We start from the raw sequence: 25,423 nt of genomic DNA, 5'->3' as shown, positions 1-25,423 counted from the left end.
AGAGAAGAGACCCACAGCACCCCAGAGAGGGAGCAGGAATGAGCATCTCAGAGAATAGACCCAGAGCGCCCAAGAGATGGGGGAGAGAGTGAACATCCCAGAGAAGGGAAGGAAGAGAGAGGACCAGAGCATCCCAGAGAGGGAGGAGGAGGAGTGAACATCTCGGAGAAGAGACCCAGAGCACCCAAGAGAGGGAGAAAGAGTGAACATCCCAGAGAAGGGAAGAAAGAAAAGATAACCAGAGCACCCCAGAGAGGGAGCAGGAGTACACATCTCAGAGAAGAGACCCAGAGCACCCAAGAGAGGGAGAAAGAGTGAACATCCCAGAGAAGGGAAGAAAGAAAAGATAACCAGAGCACCCCAGAGAGGGAGCAGGAGTGAACATCCCAGAGAAGGGAAGAAAGAAAAGATAACCAGAGCACCCCAGAGAGGGAGCAGGAGTACACATCTCAGAGAAGAGACCCAGAGCGCCCAAGAGAGGGAGAAAGAGTGAACATCCCAGAGAAGTGTAAGGGAACCAGAGCTTCCCAGAGAGGAGAAAGGGTGAACATCCAAGAGAAGGGTATGGGAACCACAGCTTCCCACAGAGAGGAGAAAGTGTGAACATCCTGGAGAAGGGAAGGGGAAGAGACCCAGAGCACCCCAGAGAGGTGAGAGGGAGCGAACATCCCAATAAAGAGAAGAGGAAGAGGAACAAGTAAACATCCCAGAGAAGGGAAGGAGTAGAGAACCAGAGCACCCCAGAGATGGAGAAAGAGTGAACCTCCCAGAGAAGGGGAAGATAACCAGAGCACCCCAGAGGGAGGAAGGGAGGAAAGAAGGAAGGAAGGAAGGACCTTTTTTGAGGGGGTGGGGGAAGATTGGGTACCAGCGGTGAGCAGCCAATTTGTTTTACAGAATAGAGAAAAGTGGACCATTTACATTAGGATTTGGACTAACTGACATATTTGGACATCGTGATGAAAGAAACCTATTGGATTATTAGAAGATTTGGTCTTCTCAAGTTTGGGGAAGCTTATTTTCTTAGTTTATTCATTTCTGGTTAGTTGGTCGGGAGATCAGTCTAACTATAAGATCCAAATAACTCCCTTTTTAGTGAAACTATATCATTTTGTCCAAGTCCTAATTGCCACACAATGCTTATTTGGATATCTTTTGGAGTCGCTATAAATTGAAAAATTGCTCTGTCACAAAAAGATAATGGTGGCCCAGGGATCGCTTGCAGTCTGATGTGTCCTGAAACCTTCTAGGGGTTGATGATTCTGCGTGCTTATCAATTTAGCAAAAAACAAATCTGTGACTGCCACCAATTATTGTCAACAGGAAATCTCTCAAAGTGACAAAAAACACAAACAATTGAAGCTGAAAATCAACATGGCGTCCATTCGAGATCCTAGTGCAGTCGAGATGTTTTCCTTTGCATTCCGGGACATTATTATTATGCATAATTACAAGTCCCAGGATGTAAAGAATGACCAGGACTGGACCGGAATCTCCCAAATGAAATGGAACATGTTGGCATGTATAACATGGCCTCTTCTGACTGGGATGAAAGGAGCAGCTGGGGGATTGCTGGTTAGGTTAAGTGGTTCTTCGTGTTTGGGGAGCATATGCCGCTCATCACCCCGTTGCTTGTAACTCTCTGGTGCTTATTGTTTGGAGTAGCTCTCTGATACGGCTTCTGTGCATAACTGAACAGCTGGACCTTTGTTGTGGTCACTTTTGATCAGTGAGACTCATTTTCTTAATGTGCATTTTGGAATTTGGCATTTCTATTCATGCTTTTATAATTATCTCGACAATTTTACGTTCTAGGTCCGCCAAAAAATGCTCTATGCAGCAACCAGGGCAACTGTGAAGAAGGAATTTGGAGGAGGCCACATCAAGCATGAAGTGTTTGGAACTGTGAAGGTACAGTTATTTTTCATCCTTTTTTCTTATTTTGCAGAATACACAAATTATTTTTTTACATTTTTGGGTGAAGGAGGAGGATAAAGCCACCTCTGGGTTGTGTTGTTGAAGCTGCAGCGCTCTACATTTCATGTTTTGAACTGTTTTAGTGTAATTATTTATGCGTTTGTTTTCTATGTAACCTAACCACCTTGTAAGGGTTCACACAGGCAGCTTAATTCTGCTGCCGACAGACGACTGTAGCGCTCTGTGAAGTGGATCTGGTGAAGTGTATAGCTTTAAGTAACCAGATCAGGCCAAACACATTTCTTTTTACTAAAAAGTTTCATTATGGTTATGCTTAATCGCATCAAAAGTAGTACACCTATTCTGCTTCAATGTAAGTTACACGAGCCGTAGCTCTGTTTAATATTACCAGACCACAAAGGGCTGCCCGTGTATCGTGAACGGTACCATCCGTGTTGAAATATGTTTCGGAGAGTTCAGTCCTACCTCCTGTAACAGGCGTGCGTGGAATATTCATAAACGCCCAGAAATAGGAGAAAATATGTTGAAGGGTGTCACTTATGATCTCCATGAAGAGTCTTTACACCTTCCCTTTGCCATATGGTGTATGATTGTTCATTTATTTTCTAGAGCACCTTCGCCAAAGTGCTTTATAAAGTTGGTACATAGAATGAAATGATGACCATTAATACCAGACAAGAAAAGAAAACTGAGAGAAGGTAAGACCCAACAAGAAAGAAATAGCAATGATAGTCCATAATACAATCAATGTGAGAGTCCAGCAACATAATGAATATGTGAGATTTACCGCCTGTCTCAGGTCCTGGGTAGGTGTTGTGTGGAATTTGGAATGCAGCGCCTCACGCCTGAAGTATAGCGGGAAGGCAGCTTGCCAGACCTCAGGACGATTGGCGCTCCAACCAGAAGGAAAAAGGCTGAACCGGAAAAATGAACTCTGTAGATGGAGTGTGCAGATTCCAAAGGTAGCAGATATGAAGACGGATACCAGGAGCCAGATCTATGGTGACACAGCCGGTGCGTAACGTGAGAGAGCGCCAGGAATCAGAACTCGAATAACACAGAAAACAGGAGAAGAAATAGTGAGATTAAAGTAAGAGCAAGACAACCAGGACAAGGGGAATCCTGCAGAGGAAGGAAGGAAGGAAGCAAATAGGGAGCAAGAAGAATGAAACTAGCGTTGGTACTCACTAGATTTGAGACACAAGGTCTCTGCGTTCATCTGTCCATATTGTAGGAGGCGCAAGCCGTTGTGATCGCCATTTTGGAAATAAGCTGGACCGCTGAACAAGCAGCGTGATGGAATGACACGTCAGGTAAAATACCAGCGTCACCATAGTGACCAACGTTGCGATCAAACAGAATAAAAGTTGCTGCACAAAACCAAGCCTTCTTCCAGGTAACAATAGGAGGGAGCACATCTATAAAAAACGAACAATGAACTAGCTAGAACCAAAAACCGAGGCTGGTCACTGTACCATCCATCCCCATTAAGGTAAGTACACATTTTTACATATTGGAAAGAAACCAGTATCTGGGTAGTACTGTTTGCTCTTGGTTCCAATATCTTCTTCTTTTGCTGTTGAAAACAGTCTCAAAAGCTTTCCCTCGCTCTTTCGTGTTCCATATTCCCTGGTGTAGGCCAGAGCCTTTTCCTGTGTGGATCAGTGAGCTTTGCAATTCTAGGAAACTACTTGCGTTTGTCCTTTAACTATACCGTCTGCAAACGTTCACTTATTTTAACTTTTTTTGTTTTTTGACATTTAGTAGCCTCAGGGCACTATATCCAAGATGATGCTGCGAAGAAGCAGTTATCCTAGGCACCATCCACCCTACGCTCTAAAATTCCTCTCCCGGACAGTAATACTTAAGTCCAGGTTTACCCAGACAAGTCTCAAAAAATGTTTATTCTGGTTGGCCATTGACTCTCTCATGCATGGAAAGTACAAGTTACTCACTGTGGTCACCGCTGCCCTCCTACACATTAGACCGCTTTCCGCTATACTCCGAGGATGATATTGCCAGGAAAGACATAGGGTTGGAGTATGATGTGCATCACACCAGGCAGCATGCACGGGCATGCCATCTGTATGTCCCCTCCCCCCTCTTGTTTGCTCCTAGCCCACTGACCAATCCTATTTGTTAGAATATAAACATCAACTCTTAATTGCAGGGTAGAGGACAGGGCCGTACAGAGGAAAGAGTATGAGCAGTGCTGATGGCTCTACAATGAGTTATCTGTTTGTTTTTTTTTTACCTCTGTTCTGCCCACATCTATCCATATTCCTAGAAGTCTAGAGTTTTCACAATTTACGAATCAATGGATGATGTGTGTGATGGAAAAAAAGAAATGCTCTCAGCCAAAGCATGTTCCTGAGCACCAATTGCCCATAAATGCATCTGATCTCAAATGTCAATCGAGTGAGTAGTGTTTGCTAAAATCATATAGTGTGAACTATGTTGCTGCCTTACTAATACCTTCCAAGTGGGCATGCTCCAGCCTGCTGTTTTTGCTGTAGGCAATGCTTTTGAAGGCCAGTGGGGTCGGTGGGAATCGTTTTTTTCGGAGTTGTTGAAGCGTAAACAATGCAGGAGACCAATTACTTGACTTCGGGGGCTTTTGAGGCCTCTTCTCCTGGATTTTTGGAACCAGAAGTCACAGAAAGGCTATTTGCTGAACATATGTTCCAATGCCCAAAACTCGCAAAGTCCACGCCGGGGGCTCCAGCTTTCCTACACTTGCCGCCACCCATTGGAACGCATTACCCAACCACCCACCCACCTGCGAACGATCGAGTCCCACCAAGCTTTCCGTAAAGTTCTCAAAACCAAACTCTTTGTCTGACTGAAAATCTCTACTATCGACATGTAAACGTCAGCATGTATTACTCGTCTGTTTGTAATTCTGTTTGATAATCATTTGTATTAACTCTGTTAACATTTGCACGTCATACAGCCTGTTTCTGTAACGAAGAGACCTCTAGTCGCCCTGTTCCTTGTAATCAAATTTCTCTTCAAAATCCCTGTAACAGCACCTCGATGCCCCCGGGCTGCAAGTGCGCTATACAAATGCAAATAAATAAATATGTTCTTTGTGTGGTCCAAATAAAATGTTAAGACATGCCTAACCTTGAGCTAATGAAGCTTCCATTTGGACTCAGAAACAGAGTTGGCATAAAACACTGGATGACTTAATATTCCCTGTCTTCAGGCCGGGAATCCTCTGTAAAAGTAAAAACAGTTTCACTTTCACTTACAAACTGTCTTTCTTCTATAAACCAATCACTGAGCTCTGGGTCATACTGCCCCCAGCCAATGACTGCCCTCTCCCTAAGCCCTTCCTCTGGCAGCCATCTTCATATTTTTACCGCACGTTTAAGTATTGGGAGTTGATTTCCTGATTGATTAGGAACTGTCAACATTTCCAGAAGAAAATCTAGGGGAGTGAGTCTGGAGACCTACCTTGTCCCTGTAAAAAGTTGAGAAATGTTCTTCCAAACAAAGAGCCTGGATCTCATCACACCTCCTGACTGGGAGCCCATGAAGGGTCTGGTGGTTTACCATAGGGGCTGCAGTCTAGCTATAATGGTATATTGTCTTTTGATCACCAGTGTTAGACCAGGTTAGGCACCAAAGAGGGATCAGTATTGCAAGACTCTCAAGCCATGTGACACATGTTATATTGTGACGAGGAAAAGCATAATCTAACAGTGCTTAGAAACTGGTGGAATATGGTACAAAGCTCTATGTAAGAGCACACATTGGCCGTATTTTATTACAAATGAGCTGTATTTTATTACAAATATCTGTTGCTTGTTCATAGTAGCACCCCATGAAGAGGGATGATTAATTGTAATGGATACGGAAGGCTCCAGAAGGTAAAAGAGAGAACCCAAGCCACCTCTGAGCAGACTGTTCACCATTGTAACAGTTTGACTGGCATGGTTGTCTGGATCAGAAGCAATTGAGGTCTCATCTCCCAGTCCCAATCCAAGTGCTTCTTGGTTTCTCTTAAATCGAGCCTTGCAACAGCGACAACTGGCCAGGAGGTGGTCTTAAGGCGTGGAGCCCCTGAAAGAGCAAGGCTGCCCTCAAAGTACACATAAGAGGGGAACAAGTCTTGTGAATTGCCTGGATTCTCTCCTCATTAGAGAACATTTTGGCCATCTTAATATCCAATAGAATAACAACATACTGAAGTCGCTGTGTCAGCATGAGAGTTTTTTATTTTTAAAGTCTTTTTTTTGTAGTAAGATTTTGAATTTGTTTATTTGTATAACAAGTATCTAGCATAATTAAGATGCAAATAACAGGCCATATTAACATTCAGAATCTTAACCGACTACGTGAAAAAAGAGAGGAGGAGAAAATGAAAATAAAATCACGTTATATATTGATCATCTTAATTAGAGATTGCATAACAAGGCTACACGGGATGATTTCTTGAAGTTCACTATTAAGCCCATAGAAAATACCAACTCCAGTGTTATGTTGACTGCTAGAGAAACTGATACAAGTTGCACTACATGCTCAACAAAGCCAGTTATCCAGATAAAACAAATGTGCCATGATTGTCACAATGACCTTCCTAAAAACTCTTGATGCAGAACTGAGACCAATGGGAAGAACTTTGAATTAGTGACCCAGTGATGTGAACCATAGAAAGTGATGATCCCCAAATCAGAATATCTCTAAACTTCCTGTAGATCCAGAGAACACAGCCAATCTGTTTCGTGCTTGAATAACCAATACGCTTTGAGCCTTGGTAATCATCTTGAATATTGCATTCGGAAAGGAACATATTGAAGATGGCGAGATCTAGAATAGCCCTGTGCCTACTTTTCTGTCTTCAGAATTCAAAGAAGCCGGAAGAGAAACCCTCCATCATTTGAATCCTGTGGGGGAGTGTATGTTTTGCCACCAAATGCAACAGTTTGACTTGGTGATTCCACTTGGAGTGACTCCAGTACTGGACATTTCAGGGACTCATTTATGAAACCCTTTTTTCAAAAGGCTCCCATGGGTTTTCTCTTACTCGGGGGCTGTTGTCCTTCTCCAATGTTTTTTCTCGGGATAGTGTGTTCTGAGCTGCCCTTATCCCCTGCCCCTCCATTGTGTCTCCAGGAGAAGGTGGGAGCTGTGGCAATCCTCCAGTGTGTCTCCAGGAAAAGGTGGGAGCTGTGGCAATCCTCCAGTGTGTCTCCAGGAGAAGGTGGCAGCTGTGGCAATCCTCCAGTGTGTCTCCAGGAGAAGGTGGGAGCTGTGGCAATCCTCCAGTGTGTCTCCAGGAGAAGGTGGCAGCTGTGGCAATCCTTCATTGTGTCTCCAGGAGAAGGTGGGAGCTGTGGCAATCCTCCAGTGTGTCTCCAGGAGAAGGTGGGAGCTGTGGCAATCCTTCATTGTGTCTCCAGGAGAAGGTGGGAGCTGTGGCAATCCTCCAGTGTGTCTCCAGGAGAAGGTGGGAGCTGTGGCAATCCTCCAGTGTGTCTCCAGGAGAGGTTGGGAGCTGTGGCAATCCTCCAGTGTGTCTCCAGGAGTAGGTGGGAGCTGTGGCGATGTTGGAGCCACTATTGTAGGTAGAGGCTGTAGAACCTTTTCCTTTGCTAGGCTTGGTGGCCGAGGAGGCAAAGGTGGTATGCTGCTATCCCTGCAAGTTCATTACAGTAGCCTGAGATGCGGCATCTGAAGCAAAATTGTACATCCTTGAGAATGGTGTCCTTAAAGGAAGACCTTGGGTCTCATTACGAGGTGGGCGGAATGGGTTTAATGGTGCCGGTAAACCCATTCCGCCCTATTACGAGGTCCCCTTGCGGGACCCGCTCTGAACGTCTGGTCAGACCAGACATAGTTTGCGGGTCCCGCTAGGGGACCAGGGAGCTAATAACGGGCCTGTTATTAACTGGCCCGTTATTAGCTCCCTCCCCATTCCCATTGAGCCCTATGGGGGCTCGAATGGGGATGGGTTTTTTGAATGGGCACTTACTGGGTCTTCCAAGGTTGGAATGACCCGGTAAGTCCCCATTCAGGAAACCCGGACTCGATTTTGGAGGCAGCTATGGCGCTAATAGCACCATGGCTACCTCCAAACTCGGAATGAGGCCCCTTGTGTGTGCATGCATTCATGTGTTTATTACGTTTTGAGAACACAATCTGCTCCTTTCTTTGTTTTGCGGCTGTGCAGGACATTAACACCATGAGAACCATCTATATGTGGTATGCTGCAGAGCTTGATGAAGTAGCAAAGGGATCCAGAAGGTGGTAGAGCAGTGAGTGAGGAGTGGCAGGGAGAGAGGGCACATGAACTACACAAATCTCTGTCAAAGGTGTGCGTCAAAAAGTTAGTCAAACACTGGATCTCCCTTGCCCTGTATATTCCTGGTGTAGGCCTCCCACTGTGGGTCCGCGTGAGAGGGCTGCTTCACTCACTGGCATTACCCTATGAAGAGGATTGATGTCCAAATGCTGTCGACTAGGAGCCACACCAGCAACCACTGCAGAGCAGGGTCTATACCTTTTCTTGCTGTACAGCCATTTTTCGTAGAAACCTGCGTGTGTGAGGTGGTTAACTTGTGGGCGCTTTTGAGCCACTGCACACAGCTACTCTTGTAGTTTCTGTGGGAAGGTTTGGCTCAGCAGAGACGGTGAACCTCGAGTGCCCTTGTTTCTGCATGGGTGGTAGACTTACTGGATTCAGGCAGGGCTTATGTATAGGCTTTTGTAGGGCTTCCAAACAGTACTGACTGGTGGCACCATAGCATTGTGATCATATTTAGACCACTTAAGTGGTACATCGGGACATGCCCCTCATTTGGAAGGTAACATAGAATCACCACACATATGACACCCTGTACTAGGTGAGTGTGGCATACCCGGGGGGTGGTGGAGGAGTAGAGCTGGAGCACTAACACTCTTCCCCTTAACCTTCACTTTGTTCCTGGCAGCAAAGCCTGGAACTCGGGGTCATGAAAATGTTTCACTCACTGTGCACTGACACCCGTGAAGGTCCTGCCTAACTCGCTAGAGGCATAGTTTATATGGGTGTAGACAGGAAAAAGCACTGTCCCAGGAGCCGCTGTGGCTAAATGCCAGACTGCAGGATTTGGAGTGCAAAGCTGCAGCGCGACCATGCAGAGGAAAGTACCGGCTATCGGACTGGAAGCATGCACAAGGGAGGAGACCTGCAGGAGGCGTACCTGCACATGCAACCTTTTAGTTTAGATTTTACTTTAAGGGTTAAATGCTGCTGGCCCTCGATCTCTGGCAGAGTCCCTTTCTGGGGAATACATTGTAGGAGAATGGGGACTGGACGTTGGATTATATATGTTTCAGGGTCACACAAATGTACATTGCAGTCTCATGGATAGTGATCATACGCTGGGATTGCCCATCTATTTGTCAACAACTTAAGGGAACTTGCCATGAGCAAACTAAATACAATATCCAGAGGCAGAAAGACTCCAATGAGCATTAGCATTGAGAAAGAGCTACTCCTAATGAGTGGCATTAGATGTGAGGCATTTCAAGGACCATGCACAAAGCAAATGGGGACAGAGGAGAGGGAAAACCCTGACGCCACTTCACAAGCAGCAACACTGATAGAATGTCTCTTCCTAGAAGTTGGAATCAATGGAAATGGATCATTCCCTGGGCAGCACCAGAGGTAGAGGACTTCAGGAGAGAAGATATCAAATGTGGCCCTTATTGAAATTTTACGTTCAAAGATTCTGAATTAGAGGATGCTTCTTTGGATTTAAAGCAAATGTTTTTGAAGAAAAGAAGCTGGTTGTGGCTGGCTTCAATGGTTCGTGTAAGCTGATCTCTTATTTGATTCTGCCCATCAAGATCATTCCTTGTGTTCCAAACAGCTGCTGTTGGCAATTGGTTAATGAATAATATTGGTGATTGCCCAGTGCCAGCTGTGACTCTAATGTCTTGCAGCTTTCAAAACCTGTTTCACCTTTTGTATTCTGATGATCTTGGGAGGGAAGCACTAACCTACTACCTTCGGGTGGAGAGCAATATCCATAACCTTTGTCCTGCGCGAAAACACAAGCCTTCTAATCCAAGAATATAGCACCTCCTTTTTAAGAAACACAAACCTAATAACCAGAACACTCTCATTCCAGGTGTATATACACCCCATTCTCTGGGGTTTCCATTGAAGACTTCCTTGCTCATGTGAACTCTAATCTCTCATCAGCGTAGTTTGGCTTACAGTGTCCAACCACATGCCAATATACAGTATTTCTGTTAGTTCACAGTCCCTTTTCTCTTGGTTGCAGAATGCACTGTTTCTTTTTTCTCACATAGCCTTTCTATTGGCTGTAGTCATTGCGGGATTCTTGCTCTAGCGCACAGCATGCAGCTTGTTGCATGCTTCAGTCCCTTCACCTTTCTTTCAGAAACAATGGCTTTTCACTAAAGCCTTCTAAATGCTGTGTTCTTATTTCATACAATGGCTGTCTTGTTGGTGAATGCCATGGGATTAGTACCGTAGCTCCCAACATATAGTGCTTAGCAGCCCCCTACTGCTTGTGCTGTCTCTCTGTGCCTATTTGGGATTGTCTATTTGCCTGCACTTCAGCAGGCTCCTCAGAGTCAAAGCATGTTCTATTTTCCTGCGTTCTGGCATGACAATCAGTTGGGCCTCCCTCATGTAACGCCATGGCTCGAACACCTGTCGCCTGACAGTTTTGTCGATCTCTTGCTTCCTTCTCACATAACATCTGCATCTTGGCACCGTTTCCACCCCTTTCATGCCAGAGCTACTTCAAATCATGCCCTGTCCATTCTAGAATCCTGATTCTACCACTGGTACCTTCTCACAGCAGCAGGTCCTCTGTCCAAACATGCCTTGGTGTCCCTTAAGCCACCCACAAGGCTCACTCACTGCTTCCTCCAGGATTGTCTCTAACACCTCTGAATGTAAAATAATGTCTTGTCATGATTTGCCTCCCCTCTGCCGCCCAGTTGTGAAGTCAAATGTTCCAATGCAGAGGCACCCTCTGTCCCCTAGCCATCAACGGGGACCATTAGGGGATAAAACAAATGTAGCAAAGTCAGAACAACCCCAGTGTGAGCTACCGTAAGCAGCAGTGATGGAAACCAGTGGGTGACCCTGGTCCAAGGGTCAGACAAATGATTACAACAAGAGGGGTTTATGTTCCTAACACCAGCACTTGTGGCAAACAAACAGTTCCTAGTGAATCAATCAGTATAATAAAGTCCATGAAACTCAAAACTGCACATATCAGGAAAAAAGACCAATCGAGAAATGCATATTGATCATTTAATTTCATAAAGGTTTTGAGACATAGATTAAACAGCCAGCAGGTGTTTTGACCTCTGGTCGTCTGCAGAGCAAGAAACCTATTTCGTGAACACTGTGATGTGCCATGAAACAGTGTAATGTCGCCAACTGAAAATGCAGGCGCTCATAAGAATAAAGCAGGATGAAGTATAGTAATAAATACTTTCACGATTCATCAATAAAATTATGTATAAACTTGAAACAGGGCAACACATATTTAACGCAGCTCTGTCGGAGCTTGCAGCATCAATAGGCAAAGGACAGTGTTCTGTGTCAACTGGAAACCTGCTGCTGGATTAAGGTCTGCATCTCTGCCAACCACACTACTGCCCACAAACCTGCCATGTTGAAGGACCCCTGAAGATGTGTGCCACTCTCTCCTGTGTTTGGAAGCCAGAGAGAGACTCATTTTGTCAATGGGAATCTGGAATGAGACTTGCATCTCCTGACAGCCAAGACAAAAGGATTCCTGCACTTTCGCCATCAAACCACAGCGACCCGTGATTCAGCCACGTTAGGCCCAGTTAGAAGCCACAGGATCCTCTGGAGATTGCGTTGGCACTCACCGACTTTCAAACCGCAATTCGTCCCGTTTGAACCGGTTTGCCACCACGCAAGCTAAAATGCTTTGTTGCCTTGGCTTGAACAAAGAAGCATCGCTTAAACCGCTGTTTTAAGCACCAGATTCTTCATTGCCAATCCAACCAACGATCAAACCAACCCTGTTGTACTCTGCAAACTGCATCCTTTGAGCCCCTCTTCAAACTAGCTTGCATGCGCATCCGGTCATCAGCCTGTTCGCCGTTGAATCTCGTCCACTGAACCTTGTGACATCCACAGTTTTGCATTGCTTGAGCCTGCTTAAAACAGCATCCTTCCTCAGTTTGCCATCGCCTCGATTTCAGTTTGCCTATGGATGACCGCGACTGCCACATTTCAAACTATATCAAACCACAGAACGGTGCCAAGAATCCAGGTTCGCCATTGTAGAACTGCCAAGAAACTGCAAAGGTATTATTTCCAAATCATTGCCCTTTGGTTTATTTTGGGCCTTAGAGACTGGCTAGGTCAAATTAATCCCTTTTAACAACTGAAGAGAGAATATCCTTTTTGCACATTGTGGTTTTTATTGCCTTTTATTGCCCTGTCTCATCACCCAGAGTGTTGCATTATGTTATCTTGCATATTCTGTTTTCTTTATACAGTGGTGTGTTTTTGTAGTGTTTTCTATTCAGATATTGATGCATATGGTTTGTTTAATTAAAATGCATGTATATTTTTATAGAACCCTGATTGGATATTCCATTATTTTGGACTGTTATATTTTTCTGTTTGGGTCGCTACCAAATCACATTCACGCCCCTTCTGAGAGTATAGTCTTCCCTCAGCCCACGTTAGCACAAAAGACGAAGAAGCTACCTCTTACCTGTGCCTGTTTTACTTTTGATTGGGTTGGCTCTGGGTTTGTAGAAGTGTGAGGGTTGAGTAGGTGTTTAACCCTCTACTCATCCTTGTAGTCCTGTGTTTGCTGCTCTGACCTAGGAGATCAGATCCTTCTCTGCTGGAGCCCCTGTCCTCAGCAACCAGTCAAAGCCTTTCTGCCTGTCCAAAGTTCTGAAGTCAGCCCTAAAGAAAACCATCTATAGAGTAGGGACACGTTTGCTTTGGCTGGACACCAAGAATTGTTCAGTCATCAGGGGACAAATGAGTTAACCATCCTCATTGTGCTGCATACCCGGGCACACACCTGCTGTTGGGAAACTGGCACTGGTGTGTCTGGTCGCCCAGTTGTGTGTCCATTCTGCCCGCCATGACACCAAAATGGTGCTCAGATCCTCTGCATTCAGAGCTCCTAGATTCCAAGTAACCTTACCTTCCAGCACTGAATTGTCTGGCAATGTGAAGAACATCGGTCATTTACTACAGGCACTGCTTTTGTGCTTCAAACTCTTAACCCCTTCAAATAATGGTCCATGCTCTGTCGCTAGACTTGCCCCCTGGAAGTAGAGCAATGGACCTCGGAGACTAATCAATTCCAAATTTGCTGAATTCTTCTTTCAGATCTACTGCCACTGGTGCAACAATCCTATCTTGGGAATACATTGAAAGATCACGTTGGCTACCTTCAAAACTCCTTTAGAAATTCTACTCATAACAAAACTGAGCGTCTTTAACTTTGTCGTATAGTAGTAAAATTGAAAGCTTTGTGTTTGAAATCTCTGGTTCCAAGTCCATTACAATAGTTGTGTGAATTTCCTTTGGAAATTGATTTTCTTTTCAAATTGTATTTCATGAACAACTCCTCATGTATGTGTACTTGTGATTTGATGGGATGTAGTGCATCTTTTGCATGCCTAAGGCCACCATGTGTGTGCCGGCCGCCTGTTAAACCCTAATGATTTGTTGAATGCAGCTGTCTCTACGTGTATACTGCTTGCTGCCCAGGTTAAGAAGTACCTTTGGGCTGGAAACCTTTGCATGTAATGGATGTAACTGCTAAGTTAAGCACTGGCTACTTACAGAGAGCCTGCCTGCACTTCACCTGCAGAAAACTCATTAGCAATGTCTTCCTTTTCATCCAAAACGCCAGTCCTCCTACCTTCAGGCATTCCAAGGGTTATTTGTGGAATGCCCCATTCTGCACTGTATCATATATCTTCAACCATGGGATATAAATGACCCAGAGTGCCAGTTGCTCTTATAGTACGCACTGAAGTGGTTGAAGGATGGAAAACTAATATGTTGGCTATCTGCAAATATGTGGCATGAGAATCTAAATAGAATGATTATTACCATGTGATATATTGTATGTAGGGGCTGCAGTCCATATTTCCTAATGTACGAATGCTGCTGAAAATATTCATAGTAATCCTGTTTTTTTTGTAGGATGATGTTTCACTGAGCGGATACAAAAAATTTGTCACCTCAGAATCCTCTCCTGCACCCCTCACATCAGCAGAAGAGGAGCTAAGGCAAATTAAGATCAACGAGGTACGTCAATGCATTCGCAATGGAAAGACTAGGTTGTGTGGATCTTCCAACTCTTACTTGTTCTAATGTCTCCTTATATATTTCAACAGTTTATTTCAGAAATACATAAATATTACAGTAGCACATATTTTCTATAGATTAGTATGAACAGAAGTCATATGTTTTAATTATTCAACCAACTACATTTTGCAGTTTGGTTTGTTCTGTATCACTCCTTCCACTCCTAGCTTCCATGTTGACTCTATGTAAAAGTCAGTTAGATTCCTATAGCACACTTTCTAGTGTGAATGCTGTAATCATGAATTGTGCTGGTCATTCCTGGTATATATCTGAGGTTAGGAGAGGGTACAGGTCCTCCCCTCACTTTCAAGTCTGAGGGTATGCGTAAATGTGTCTGTGTGTTTCTATCTAGTCATGTGAGAAAAGGGCTGCCTGTAGGCCTAGGTTCCTGCCCTCCTAATGTAGTAGTGTTGTGGTGTGGCTCAGTGTGGACTGGGACTATTCGTTGTGAGGGTGTGGCATGGGAGAAGAAGGAATCAACACATGTTGGGCAATTTAAGGGTTTTATTTAAATAATAAGAAAAAAGCCTAACTCGCCCTTTTGTTAAAGGGACGTTCTCTGCCTAAACAAACTAAGGGTGCTTGTCAATCATCAAGTCCCAAAATAATTGTCTTCTGTCCAAAAACCTTCTTCTATCTAACCTGCCAATTGAACTAAAAAACACAAAATTAACAAAATATGCATCTTCTGGCATCTTCACGTTAGCTGGATTTCACAGGGCTACTTTCAGGGTTTATCCAACTGCAACAAGTCTGATAATGCCACTTTGCTGGAAACAAGTCATTCGAGACTATTCTTCTTGTCGTTTTCATGAGATACCATAGCTCCTGGTATTGATTATTAGGCCTGTTACTCCTGGGGGTTACTCGACCTATCAATGTCCTCAATATCCTATTTACTGTTTTTCCCCCCCATGTACTCTTACAGTTCATCCTCTTACTTTTAGTGCTTCATGTTCTTTACAGGCAACTCTTCTTTGGGTGGGGTTTGATATACCTTTAATATAGGGCTTCTCTATTGGGGTCCCCTCTATCTTCGTTAGATTGCTTGGAGTAACAGTTGGACTTAATTCTGTTACTTTTCACAGTCTCTTGGAAGGATTCCAATATTTACCAGCAAGTATATTTGGTGATCTTCGTTCATTTCTCACCGTTGATATCTTCGTTCTTTCCTAATGTCTCATTTGACACTTGGAGACACCCCTATTTGGTGTCTTCCAATCCATAGGTTCATGCTCTACTAATTTCCCCAAATCAATAGGGGTAATAACTCTCTCTTTCTCTCCTCCAATAGATTTACTCGGGCTTCCTTAATGCCTCACATTCAATATCGCCGACAACATTCCTTGGTACTCTGGCGTGCTCAATGCCCCAAGACCAATATCGTCAACAACTTTCCTTGGTATCTCCCAATATGTGCATTCGTGCTCTCTCAATGATTCACAGTCAACCTTTAATTTCCTTCCAATTAATGCTTATGGTCCTGGTGGCCCCCCTCTTCTGTTGATGTGTGGCTTTTTGGGGCTTGGCATCTGCACAGGTTGGTTTCCTCGACTCTGTCTCCTCTCTCCTGGTTCCATGGCTGACTCACTCTTGGCGACATTTGTGTTGGCATACTCGACATAGGTCTGCCGATGGGAGGTTTCGTCTCAACCGTTTCCTCTGGTCTCTGCATCGCTGATCGGGCCCCAAGCTCACCACGGCCCGTCTGTGGTCATGCCACCATGACAGTCTCCCAGAGTCCATCTTGACAGCTTCCTCCCTGCTGTTTGCTGTGCCAGACCTCTGGCGTCCTTGTTTGGTATTTTTGCATTCTCAGATTTCTGTGGGCTCTGCAGCTCCACATTGCTCCGCCCCTCCAAGGTGTAGCTACGTCAGAGGGTTTCCACTGCATATAACTCTCCCTCCTGGTTACATAAAAGTCCACGCTCAAGCAGGTGTTCCCTTTTCCTCAATGCGTTGTGTCTGATCCGGCATTACCTGAAGCCAATGAAAAGGAGGGCACGTTACTTGTTACTGAAAGCAAAACCATATAGGCAGATAGTGTTGCTGGTATAAGCAGTACCTTGATCGCTAGAGGGGAGTCACTCCCAGTGAGGTCTCATTTGCCCAGACCAGTAGGGAGTCTTGCAGAACCATACTTACCTCCCTAGCCTCAAAGGACGTGGCTCCCCTTGGGGAAAAGGGGTGAATACTCTTGTATCTTCACAGGGGGTATCCTGTTGATCTACCCAGTTTGTCCCTGTGTCGTTTGGAGTGGTCTTTTAGTTGAGGTGTACTAGAAGAGTTGGTTTCTGGTCATGACGTACATCTTGGAGGTAGGTGAAAGGATGCACCTGGCAAGGGATCAGAAATCTAACAGCGCTCTCCCATTCTCTCCAATTTGAGGTTGAGCGATTTCAGCCGTAACAATGGGTCGGAGGCCCACTGGCCCACCCAGTCCCCTGCCAGTATGGTTGCGTGTTTAGTGACGTGCATACCTGTTTGATTCATTTTAAAGCCCCTTCAACAATATATTTGTCATCCACAACACCCACCCATTCTGGAATATATCTTTATGCATCTGCTCAGTGATAATTCCTTCCCTCGATTGATTTTATTTCGATTTCTCAAAATGCACTGACCTGCCTCTTGTAATTGCTTGCCATTGTTGCAAGGCACTTCCTCCTGTTGAAAGCTCCCTTGAACGTTTCTGCACCTTAAGACAAAACTGCCTTCTATCTTCTATGATTGTGTGACCTATTAACTGAATCTAAAGGATTCCTACACCCAATAGATGGCAATATCATTTGGTAAAACAGTACCCTCAACCTTACAACATGTAGGAGGGTGTACCTTGACACTGCCTTATTGGTGGTCGCCCTTTTGAGGTGCCCTATCTAGTTCAGTAAACAGTGAGCAAGGGAGCTAGGTTTCCTCCCTTAGGAAGTAGGTAATGGGATTGGCGTTACTACAGGGAGGATTCTCTAACCCACACTTTGGTCCCTTTTGAGGGCAGGGGATAGTCACATGAGGCCCTTTTAGGAAGACGGAACTAGTAATATAATGCTCTCCCCGTTCTCATTGTGCAGTAGAGGAATGTGTAAACACTGTTCCTTTTAGAGAACTGAACCCTGCAAGTGAAGAACATGCAGGAAAATAATGAAGTCTCCTCTGTGATGGTTGCAAATGCCTGCCCTGAAATCAGAGGCACATTACTTTACTTCCTCGAACATTGGTGGCACACCAGATTTCATTTGGTGCTCTCACAGTGAGCCCACATCGACATCATAGGCATACCAGTTCTCCCCACAATGCTCATGCAGGGAGTCAACTTGATGTTGCATTAATTTCCCAGTAATGCTTAGTCAAAAATGCCAGCAAGGAAACTGCACCAGATTCAGAAATTCTTTCTTTTGCTCACCTTCCCATGAAGCACCCACAGAGCGAGAGTACCCGCTCCCTAGCCTTGCAATACAATGGGGGGCGGGGGGCGCCACGATGAGGCCAGGGATCCACAGATGTGGAAAGCAAAATGTAAGATTGCAGATCAGCTTTTAAGGTTTTTTTGCAGCTCAGATGAATCTATCGGGCACAGCCAATCATAGCCCCTCACTTTTACACATCCGCAGGTGCAGACCATCACAGGAATCCCAACCTCAGAGGAGGAGGTGCTAGTATTTGGAGTAAGAGCTGGTGCAGGAGCTTTGGAGCAAATTGGAGAATGAGGGAGGAGTTTGGAGAGATAGTGGGCAAGGTTGGAGATGGTAGGAAGAGCTAAGGATGAAGGGGGTTGCCTGCGAGGCCTAGAGACCCAGGCTACTCCTCACTGTCGGACCAAGCCTGATGTGCATATGATCGTTCCATTTTTGTAATGGCTTGGTAGGAGAAAGAATGGTGGTGTGTAGGATTGCCCAGGGCAAGGCAAGAGTTTCAGAGTAATTATTAAACCTTCCAGCCATCACCTCTTTTGTTTTGCTATTGTCACCCTGAGTGGGACGGGTATGCCCAGATTTGGGTCCCATGCCTGCTGGGCCTAGATTCCCAAGCTACTCTTCACTGATGAGGCCCAACAAGGCCAAAACATGTCTTGAATGTTTGTGGTCTCGTGCAGAAGGAATGTGACCAATCGGTTTGGGATGGACTGCCCCTTTTGGGGTGGGACCGACCCTGATTTGCATATTGTCTTTCCCCTTTTGTAATGGCTTGGCAGGCAAAGATTGATGGTCTGGAGGGTTGCCTAGAGCAATGTCAGAGGTTCAGATTAATTCTAAACCTTCCAGCCATCACCTTTTTTTTATTTTTGGGGACAGGTTAGAGACATCTTAAGGAGGTTCTTTTAAGATATTTGGAGGAAGTTGGATTAAAGCACTAGTTAAGATCCCTCTAGCATTTTGAATTTCTATCCTGCATAATCAGAGAAATTACAGGGCATGCTTGGCCTAAAGCATGAGTTTGAGTGAAACTGTCACCTGAAAGGTTCAAGCCCATGGTGGGAGATGGAACACGCATGTGGCATGGTGTTGAGGACAAGTATGGTGCATGGAGGAGTAGAAAGGTGGCTTAGAGGGAGGTCACAATTCTAGAAGAGGGAGGTAAACAAGCCCTTCTAAGCTTAACTGCGAAAGGCCCTACTACTACTACCACCTACAGCTCCCGTCACAGACCCTACAGCTACCAAGGTGGTTACATGCCTACAACAACCAGAGACCAGAAGTCCAGAGAGAGTGTGAATGCGACATGGAGTGACTGGGAGGTACCCAGACCATGTGAACTGAGATTTAAGGACTTGTTTAAAAGAGGCAATTCTGGCACTTTCCAGCTTTGAGTTTCTGATGTGCGGCGCCTAAATCAACTACCCCAATATCTACAAGCATTTCCCGATAAAAGGATAAGAGACACTTTCTTCCGTTTGCGTCTCAATCTGCTGCCAATGCATGAGGTATTGACAAAAATGAAACCACTCCCGGAAACCATGAACTTTTGTAGATTTTCCCTAGATGAAGGTCAATTGGAATCTATACATCATATTATCATGATTTGTTCAGCTTTGACTGACAAAAGATCTTTGTTTAGAGATATTATTCCCCCTTCTACTATAGAACTGGACGCCAATCAACGTTGGTCACCAATTCTCAGTGGTGAAGATAAAAAAAACGTACTTTCAGAGTCATCCATTCCTGGTATTCAATCATTGGCACAAATGACAAATGAGACTCACAGCCATTATAAGATTAGCAAAGATCTTAATCTGAAAGACTCAACCTATATGAGGTCGCAATGAATACGTTCTAAGATTTCTATAATAAAAAAGTTTGTAACCAACTTTAGTATTCATTTTTTTTTAAAAACTAAAAAAGAATTACTTTGAGTTTGAGCCAGGGTGGATCTGTTGTATGCTCATAAAATCAGTTGTCTTCAAGCAATAGTATTCAGCTTGTATGTAGACCCCCTGTCTGCTTAATGACACCCCTAACCTCCTCCAAAGAACACGTGTTTGGGCACAATTCCTTTTTGGTGATTCATTGGCTCCACTTTGTGGGTCCCTTTTTAAAATTGTGCTTTGTTTTGGCTGGCTTCCCAGGATTTTTGGCTTAACGTTTGTGCTCTGAGAGACTTCTACTAAAGTCCCCATGTCACAGCCATCCATGTTCTGATGTGCTGCCCTAGTGTCCCATATAGCTACCAGGCATGGGTGCCTTATAAGCACACCTTTTTTTTGTCCGAAGGGTGATTTGACTATCCTACAAGTATGTTGTGGAGTAGGATGGTGGCAACTGTAATTTAGTTTGGACCTAACCAGGGGTGATATGATATGATAGTTTATTTATATAGCGCCTATACACAATGTGTTTCAAAGCACTTCAAGGCAAGGGAGGGAACAAGGGGAAAAAAACAATGACATTCTTACAGGCCATGAACAGTAAGGATGTGAAATTAACTATCGTACTCGGCCTGACGACATTTCAGATAGTGCAAGAGCTAAAACATAGATAAGGAAGGGAGGGGGAGAGTGGGAAGGAAATGGAAACAGACAGGCGACTACCGTACTAGGCCTGATGACATTTCTGGTAGAGCCGGAAAAAAAACAAGAGGTGAGGGAGAGGGCTGCAGAAAGGTAGGGGAGGAACAAAACAAGCGACTATCATATTAGGCCTAACGACATTTCAGATAGTGCTGGAGGGGGGTTGGGGAGGAAAAAACCAGTAAGGGGAGGGAGGAGGAGACAGACGAGGTTGCTATCATACTAGGTCCAGGGACAATTCTGATAGAGTAAGTGCATAGAAGAAAGTAAGGGGAGGAGATAGGAAAAGGGAGAAGGGAAAGGAGGAGAGAACAGAGAGTTAGCAGTCAAAAGAGTGGAGAAGCAAGAGGGGAGACTGAATACAATTGCAGAAGTCAGTAGTAACACATAATGTTGCAAGCCAGGATACAAGATGAAGATGGGAACAGCATGATTCAAGGCCACCATGAGTACAAGATGCAAAAGAAGTTCAGCATGAGAGTTGAGAAAGGGTGACGCACCATGAATGAATGAAGTCCATAAAAGTTAAATCCAGCATTGTCCACAAGACGGTGATGGTGAAACCAGACTGTATTAGGACAGACTCCTGCAGAAGTAGGCTTGAGTGGGGTGATGGGGGAGCAGGGTAGAAGAATAAAGCAAAACAGGCAACACCTGTGTGCGAGAATGGGGGGGAGGGGCACAAGGGAACATCACGGGGGGACATTAGAGGTTAGTCATTAGAGGTAGTCATTTTACTGCATTAGTAGCCCAATGCACCGGCACAGTAGCAATAAGGGTTGTCGGTCCTACTTGTGAGCACGTTGGGCCTTCCCTTTATCTGGATGGACCATGAGGCAGGCCTAACATGGCTGTTGTGCTGTCTCAGGTGAACTGTGCTGAGGCCTGCACTGTTAATGCAACTTAAACTGGGTCTGTCTGGTTTTCTGCCCCAGACATGCCAATGCACATGTGTGTGTGGACCAGAGTGTCTGGTGATTTTTAGGGCCAGGCTGATTGCCAGTACACTGACACCTCATGTCTGCATGGTGTGTGATTGGAGTAACTATTCATTTAGAGGGGACCTTGTCCATTCCTAAAAACTGCTGGAGGACTGCCACGAAGATGGGCTGCTGCATCGGAGGATCTGGTTTGGCCATAGTGGCCAGACATTGGCTCCTTTGTCCATGCCCTGGTTTCTTATAAAGTCTGCTGGAGTCCCTTCCTGGGCTTTCTTCATGCTCCCACTTTTTCTTGCTGGGTGCCCCATCTTGGAACCGTTTCTTGGCTATTACTACGCTGCCTCCCTACAAGATCCTTCTAGACCAAGAGCCTCAACGTGGGGAGCCCCCCCGGACATTGAGGAGCAGTGGGTTGCCGTTGCAAAACCTCTGCTGTCTTGGGCCATCATAGGTTGCATCCATGCTTGCTCCCATCTTAAGACCTATCTTTGTTGGCTGGCTGCCCCTTCCTGCACTTCAAGCCGCCCTGATCCATTGTTCAGGTTCCTCCTCCTTCTTCCTGCTGCCTTCTCCATTGCTGATGCTGGCTGTTGGGCTATCTTCATTGGTACACATTATTCCTTTCATCAGTCCGGGCCTCCACTGGTTCATGGTTCAAGTCCTTGGGCACCGGATCCTTTGGCCAGCTTTGTAAAGAAGCCCCTTGTTTATTTCTTTTTCCTCAAAGACAGGCACTGTGAGTACTTGTCTCTGGATCCTGACCACAAGAGATATTCCTTCGAATCGTCCAGTGTACCCTGTGTCCGGAAGAGATGGGGGGCTTTTCAGTACCTCACTACCATGTATTAACTCTTATTTTTTTTATTTGTATAGCGCTAGACAAAAAGGCCTGCAGCCATAATAGCGCTTGGCAAGACAGACAACAAAGAACAAACAATTACAGTTCGAGCAATAACAATGTCAGGGGTTCCGTATATAAGGGAATCAATAAAAAAGAGCTGTTTTCATTCCACATTTAAAGCTAGAAAAGGATTGACAAGCCCTTAAGTCTGGCGGCAGGGCATTCCAGCTCTTTGGCACAGCATAGGGGAAAGAACCCTGGGCAACTAGCGATCGCGTAGCCCTTGGCACTTGCAGGAGGCACAAATAGTTGGATGTGAGCACCTTCCGGGCTTGTAGCCAGGAGAGTCTACTCGACAGCTGGGACTGTTGGCATATAGGCACTTGTGTGTAATATAAAGTAGCGAAAGGAGAGTCATCTTTTCTTAGGCAACCAATGCAAGGCTGTCCTGGTTGCCAAAACATGATCACTTCTGTGCAGGCCCCCATAGCTTGCACTGCATTGTTTTGTACAATTTGCAAACTGGTGATCACCCCTTTGCCCATGCCCTTAAGAAGGCTGGGACAATAGTCTAATCTGGCCCCAATAATGGCACAAGCAATGGTGGCACAGTTGGTGGTGATGAGAAACGGTCTTAATTGCACATGCAATTTAAAGATAGTATGAGGTGACAGAGACCAGACTTTTCACATGTGCTTTCATATTTAGTTCTTGGTCTAAGATTACACCAACGGTCTTGACTTATGCAAGTGTGGTGATGGCACATTCTGCAACCCAAAATTGCCAAAATTCAGGACTCAACTTGCACAGTTGTGCTGCCGTGCCCATTATCATAAACTCAGTCTGTGTGTCATTTAGGGTTAATCCGTTGCCCGCCACCCAAGTTTGTACGAGACTGTAGATGGAATTGATGGTAACAGTTTATTTGCTGTAATCACCTACAAGAGGAATAGGACACTGTGTGTCATTGGTGTAATTTGTGGAAATCATGCCATTGACATCCAACAGTTCAGAAAGAGACATAATACACATGTTATAAAGCGCTGGGGGACACGCAAGAGCCCTATGGGACTCCACAAGTCACCAAGATTGAATCCGCCATTATATCATCGTTAAAGACTTTAGCTTTACGGTCCGCCAGGAAGTGTTTAATCCAGTAGACCGCTGCAGCAGAAAGGAGGCAGAGTGTGACAGCCTAGAAATTAACATTGCATGGTCCACCAGGTCAAAGACGGCAGACAAATCCAAATGCATAGGGAGTGCTGTGCCACCTTTAAGAATATCCAAGATGTTAGCCTTGTGATCCAATAAAACGTATTCAGTGCTACGAGCACTCCGAAACCCTGATTGTCTCTGACCCAAGATGTTACATTTCAGCAGAGATTTCTGTAATCTATATGTATGTAACCCGATCCAAGATTTTTAAAAGGAACGGGACATTGGTAGTAGGGCGATCATTTACAGGCATATTAGGGTCATGGGAGGTATTTTTGAGCAGAGGAGAACTCCATGCCTGCATAATAGAAGATGGTACTAGTTTTTCCTCAAAGGCATTGTCATCACTGTAGTAATAATTGTCCAGTATTGTTTATAGTAGAATCGCCTTCGAAGATTAGGCTTCAAATCCCAGCCTAGGAAGAAGTGGGCGATTTCATTGTAATGTCTCCATTTTGTATTCACATTACCAGTAAACATCACAAGATTGTATTTAAGGCATTTGCGAATCCCATGTTGAGACACCAGCCTTTGGGCATATCAACATTTCTGTAGTGGTTCAGAGCTGCCTTCCTTTTTCAAGCAGTTGGATACTTCAAGGAGCTGCAGAGGTAACTGCACAGACCCACCACTACTGTATCCCCCTGACTGTGTGGGACCAACTTCAGCATTCCCCAAGTGCAGGCAAGGAACCCCCTCCTCCACCCTATAGGCCACGGGTGTGCTACTTACATTTGGTAGTTGTCCTGCTACAGAAATGCATTTTACTTTCAAAAGAATATTGCCTTTTGCAAACCTGGAGTGTGTTGCTCTGGAATGATCAAGAGTGTAGGCAGCTGAGCTTTAATGAGACGTATATAGGTCAAGGGACCTCAGCTGGGCCTGGGGTGTGGAAGCCTTATTGAGAAAGAGACCTTCTAATCCTGACTGTCCTCTCACTTTAAAAAGTAGTTACATCTCTGGCATCACTGGCCAAAAATAACTGTTTTTCAAACGTCTAAGAGGTGACTGGTGGCCAATAGTTTGTGCTCCGCCAATGCATATGATTGCCACTATTAATTATGTACATTTTAAAACATGTTGGTATTCATTTTCATTACAAGCCCACATTGAAAATTCAACGCTTGTTTTCAAAGCTTTGTTTCCATTAACAATAAACTGTGGTCTGTATTCACCTTGGATAAGGTTTCATAGGAGGGACATGACCCTTGGTGACCTCCTGCACCTGGGTTTCGAACCTAAACAATGGGCTATTCCCCAGCTCACTATCAATGACGGGCATGAAGCTTGTGTGGATAGACGGGAAATACTTGACCGACTTGCAACCTCTGCATGACACACACTGGGTATTGGAATTACCGGTGAGTCACCCTTTCACACTGCAGTTTGTGTTCTCATGCTCTACCTATTTTGCACCTCCTTAGTTACCTGGAAGATGCTCATTTCCTACGCTCGTATAAGATTAGATTATTCTTTCGACTGTTCATTTGAAGCAATGTACACACTTTAATTATTAAGATAATACCTTTATGTTGTCCAACCTTTTGAATTGCTCTAGCAAGAGCTCACAAAAGAAGATTGCTTGAAAGGCTATATGCGTAACAGCAATCCTGCAGTATTTTCAGATATGGGTGAAAAGAGATTGTAAGTCTAGCTGTCTGTCTTCATTTGCGCATACGGTTCGATCAAATTCTTCCAGACACTTAAGTGTAGCATAGAAGCTCCAGGTAGTAACAAAGCACCATTTGCTGAACTTAGTGATTCAGCAGCTTCACACTTCTTAACAATGTGAGGTTGGACCAGTTCTGTGCAAAGGCCATCAACAGTGGTTGGTGGTCTGCATCCTACAGACACATTCGATTTACTTTTTGTTCACAACAGAGAAACTGTAAGCTGAAGCTTGGATGCTTCTGTTGTCTTTATTGGCTGTAATGTGATAATTATTCGCGATACTCTGCACCAAGAGACTTGGAGGGATGAGGGTGTGAGCTTGTAACCAATGGTACTTCAAGCAACACTAATGCCCCGTGTTAGGGAGGATTTTCAGTTTCTGTGCTAATTGCCTTTAACCTGAGAGACCCCCAGCACTTTTGCTGGACTGTGGACATTTTTTGATTTTAACCTCC

General features: G+C 44.8%; 1 protein-coding gene across 1 annotated transcript in view; it reads left to right on the top strand.

The window, feature by feature from the left end:
• TWF1 (twinfilin actin binding protein 1) overlaps window positions 1–25,423 on the top strand; it is a 181,194-nt gene that overhangs the window by 77,589 nt on the left and 78,182 nt on the right. Inside the window, exons 4-5 of the mRNA XM_069628015.1 lie at window positions 1,816–1,911; window positions 14,132–14,236. Coding sequence (XP_069484116.1) covers window positions 1,816–1,911; window positions 14,132–14,236 — 201 coding nt within the window. The remainder of the gene's footprint in view (window positions 1–1,815; window positions 1,912–14,131; window positions 14,237–25,423) is intronic.

This window comes from Ambystoma mexicanum, chromosome 12 (genome assembly GCF_040938575.1).
Source record: "Ambystoma mexicanum isolate Mex_15411 chromosome 12, UKY_AmexF1_1, whole genome shotgun sequence".
Classification (NCBI taxonomy): Eukaryota; Metazoa; Chordata; class Amphibia; order Caudata; family Ambystomatidae; genus Ambystoma; species Ambystoma mexicanum.
This window is presented reverse-complemented; position numbering and strand designations above follow the sequence as displayed.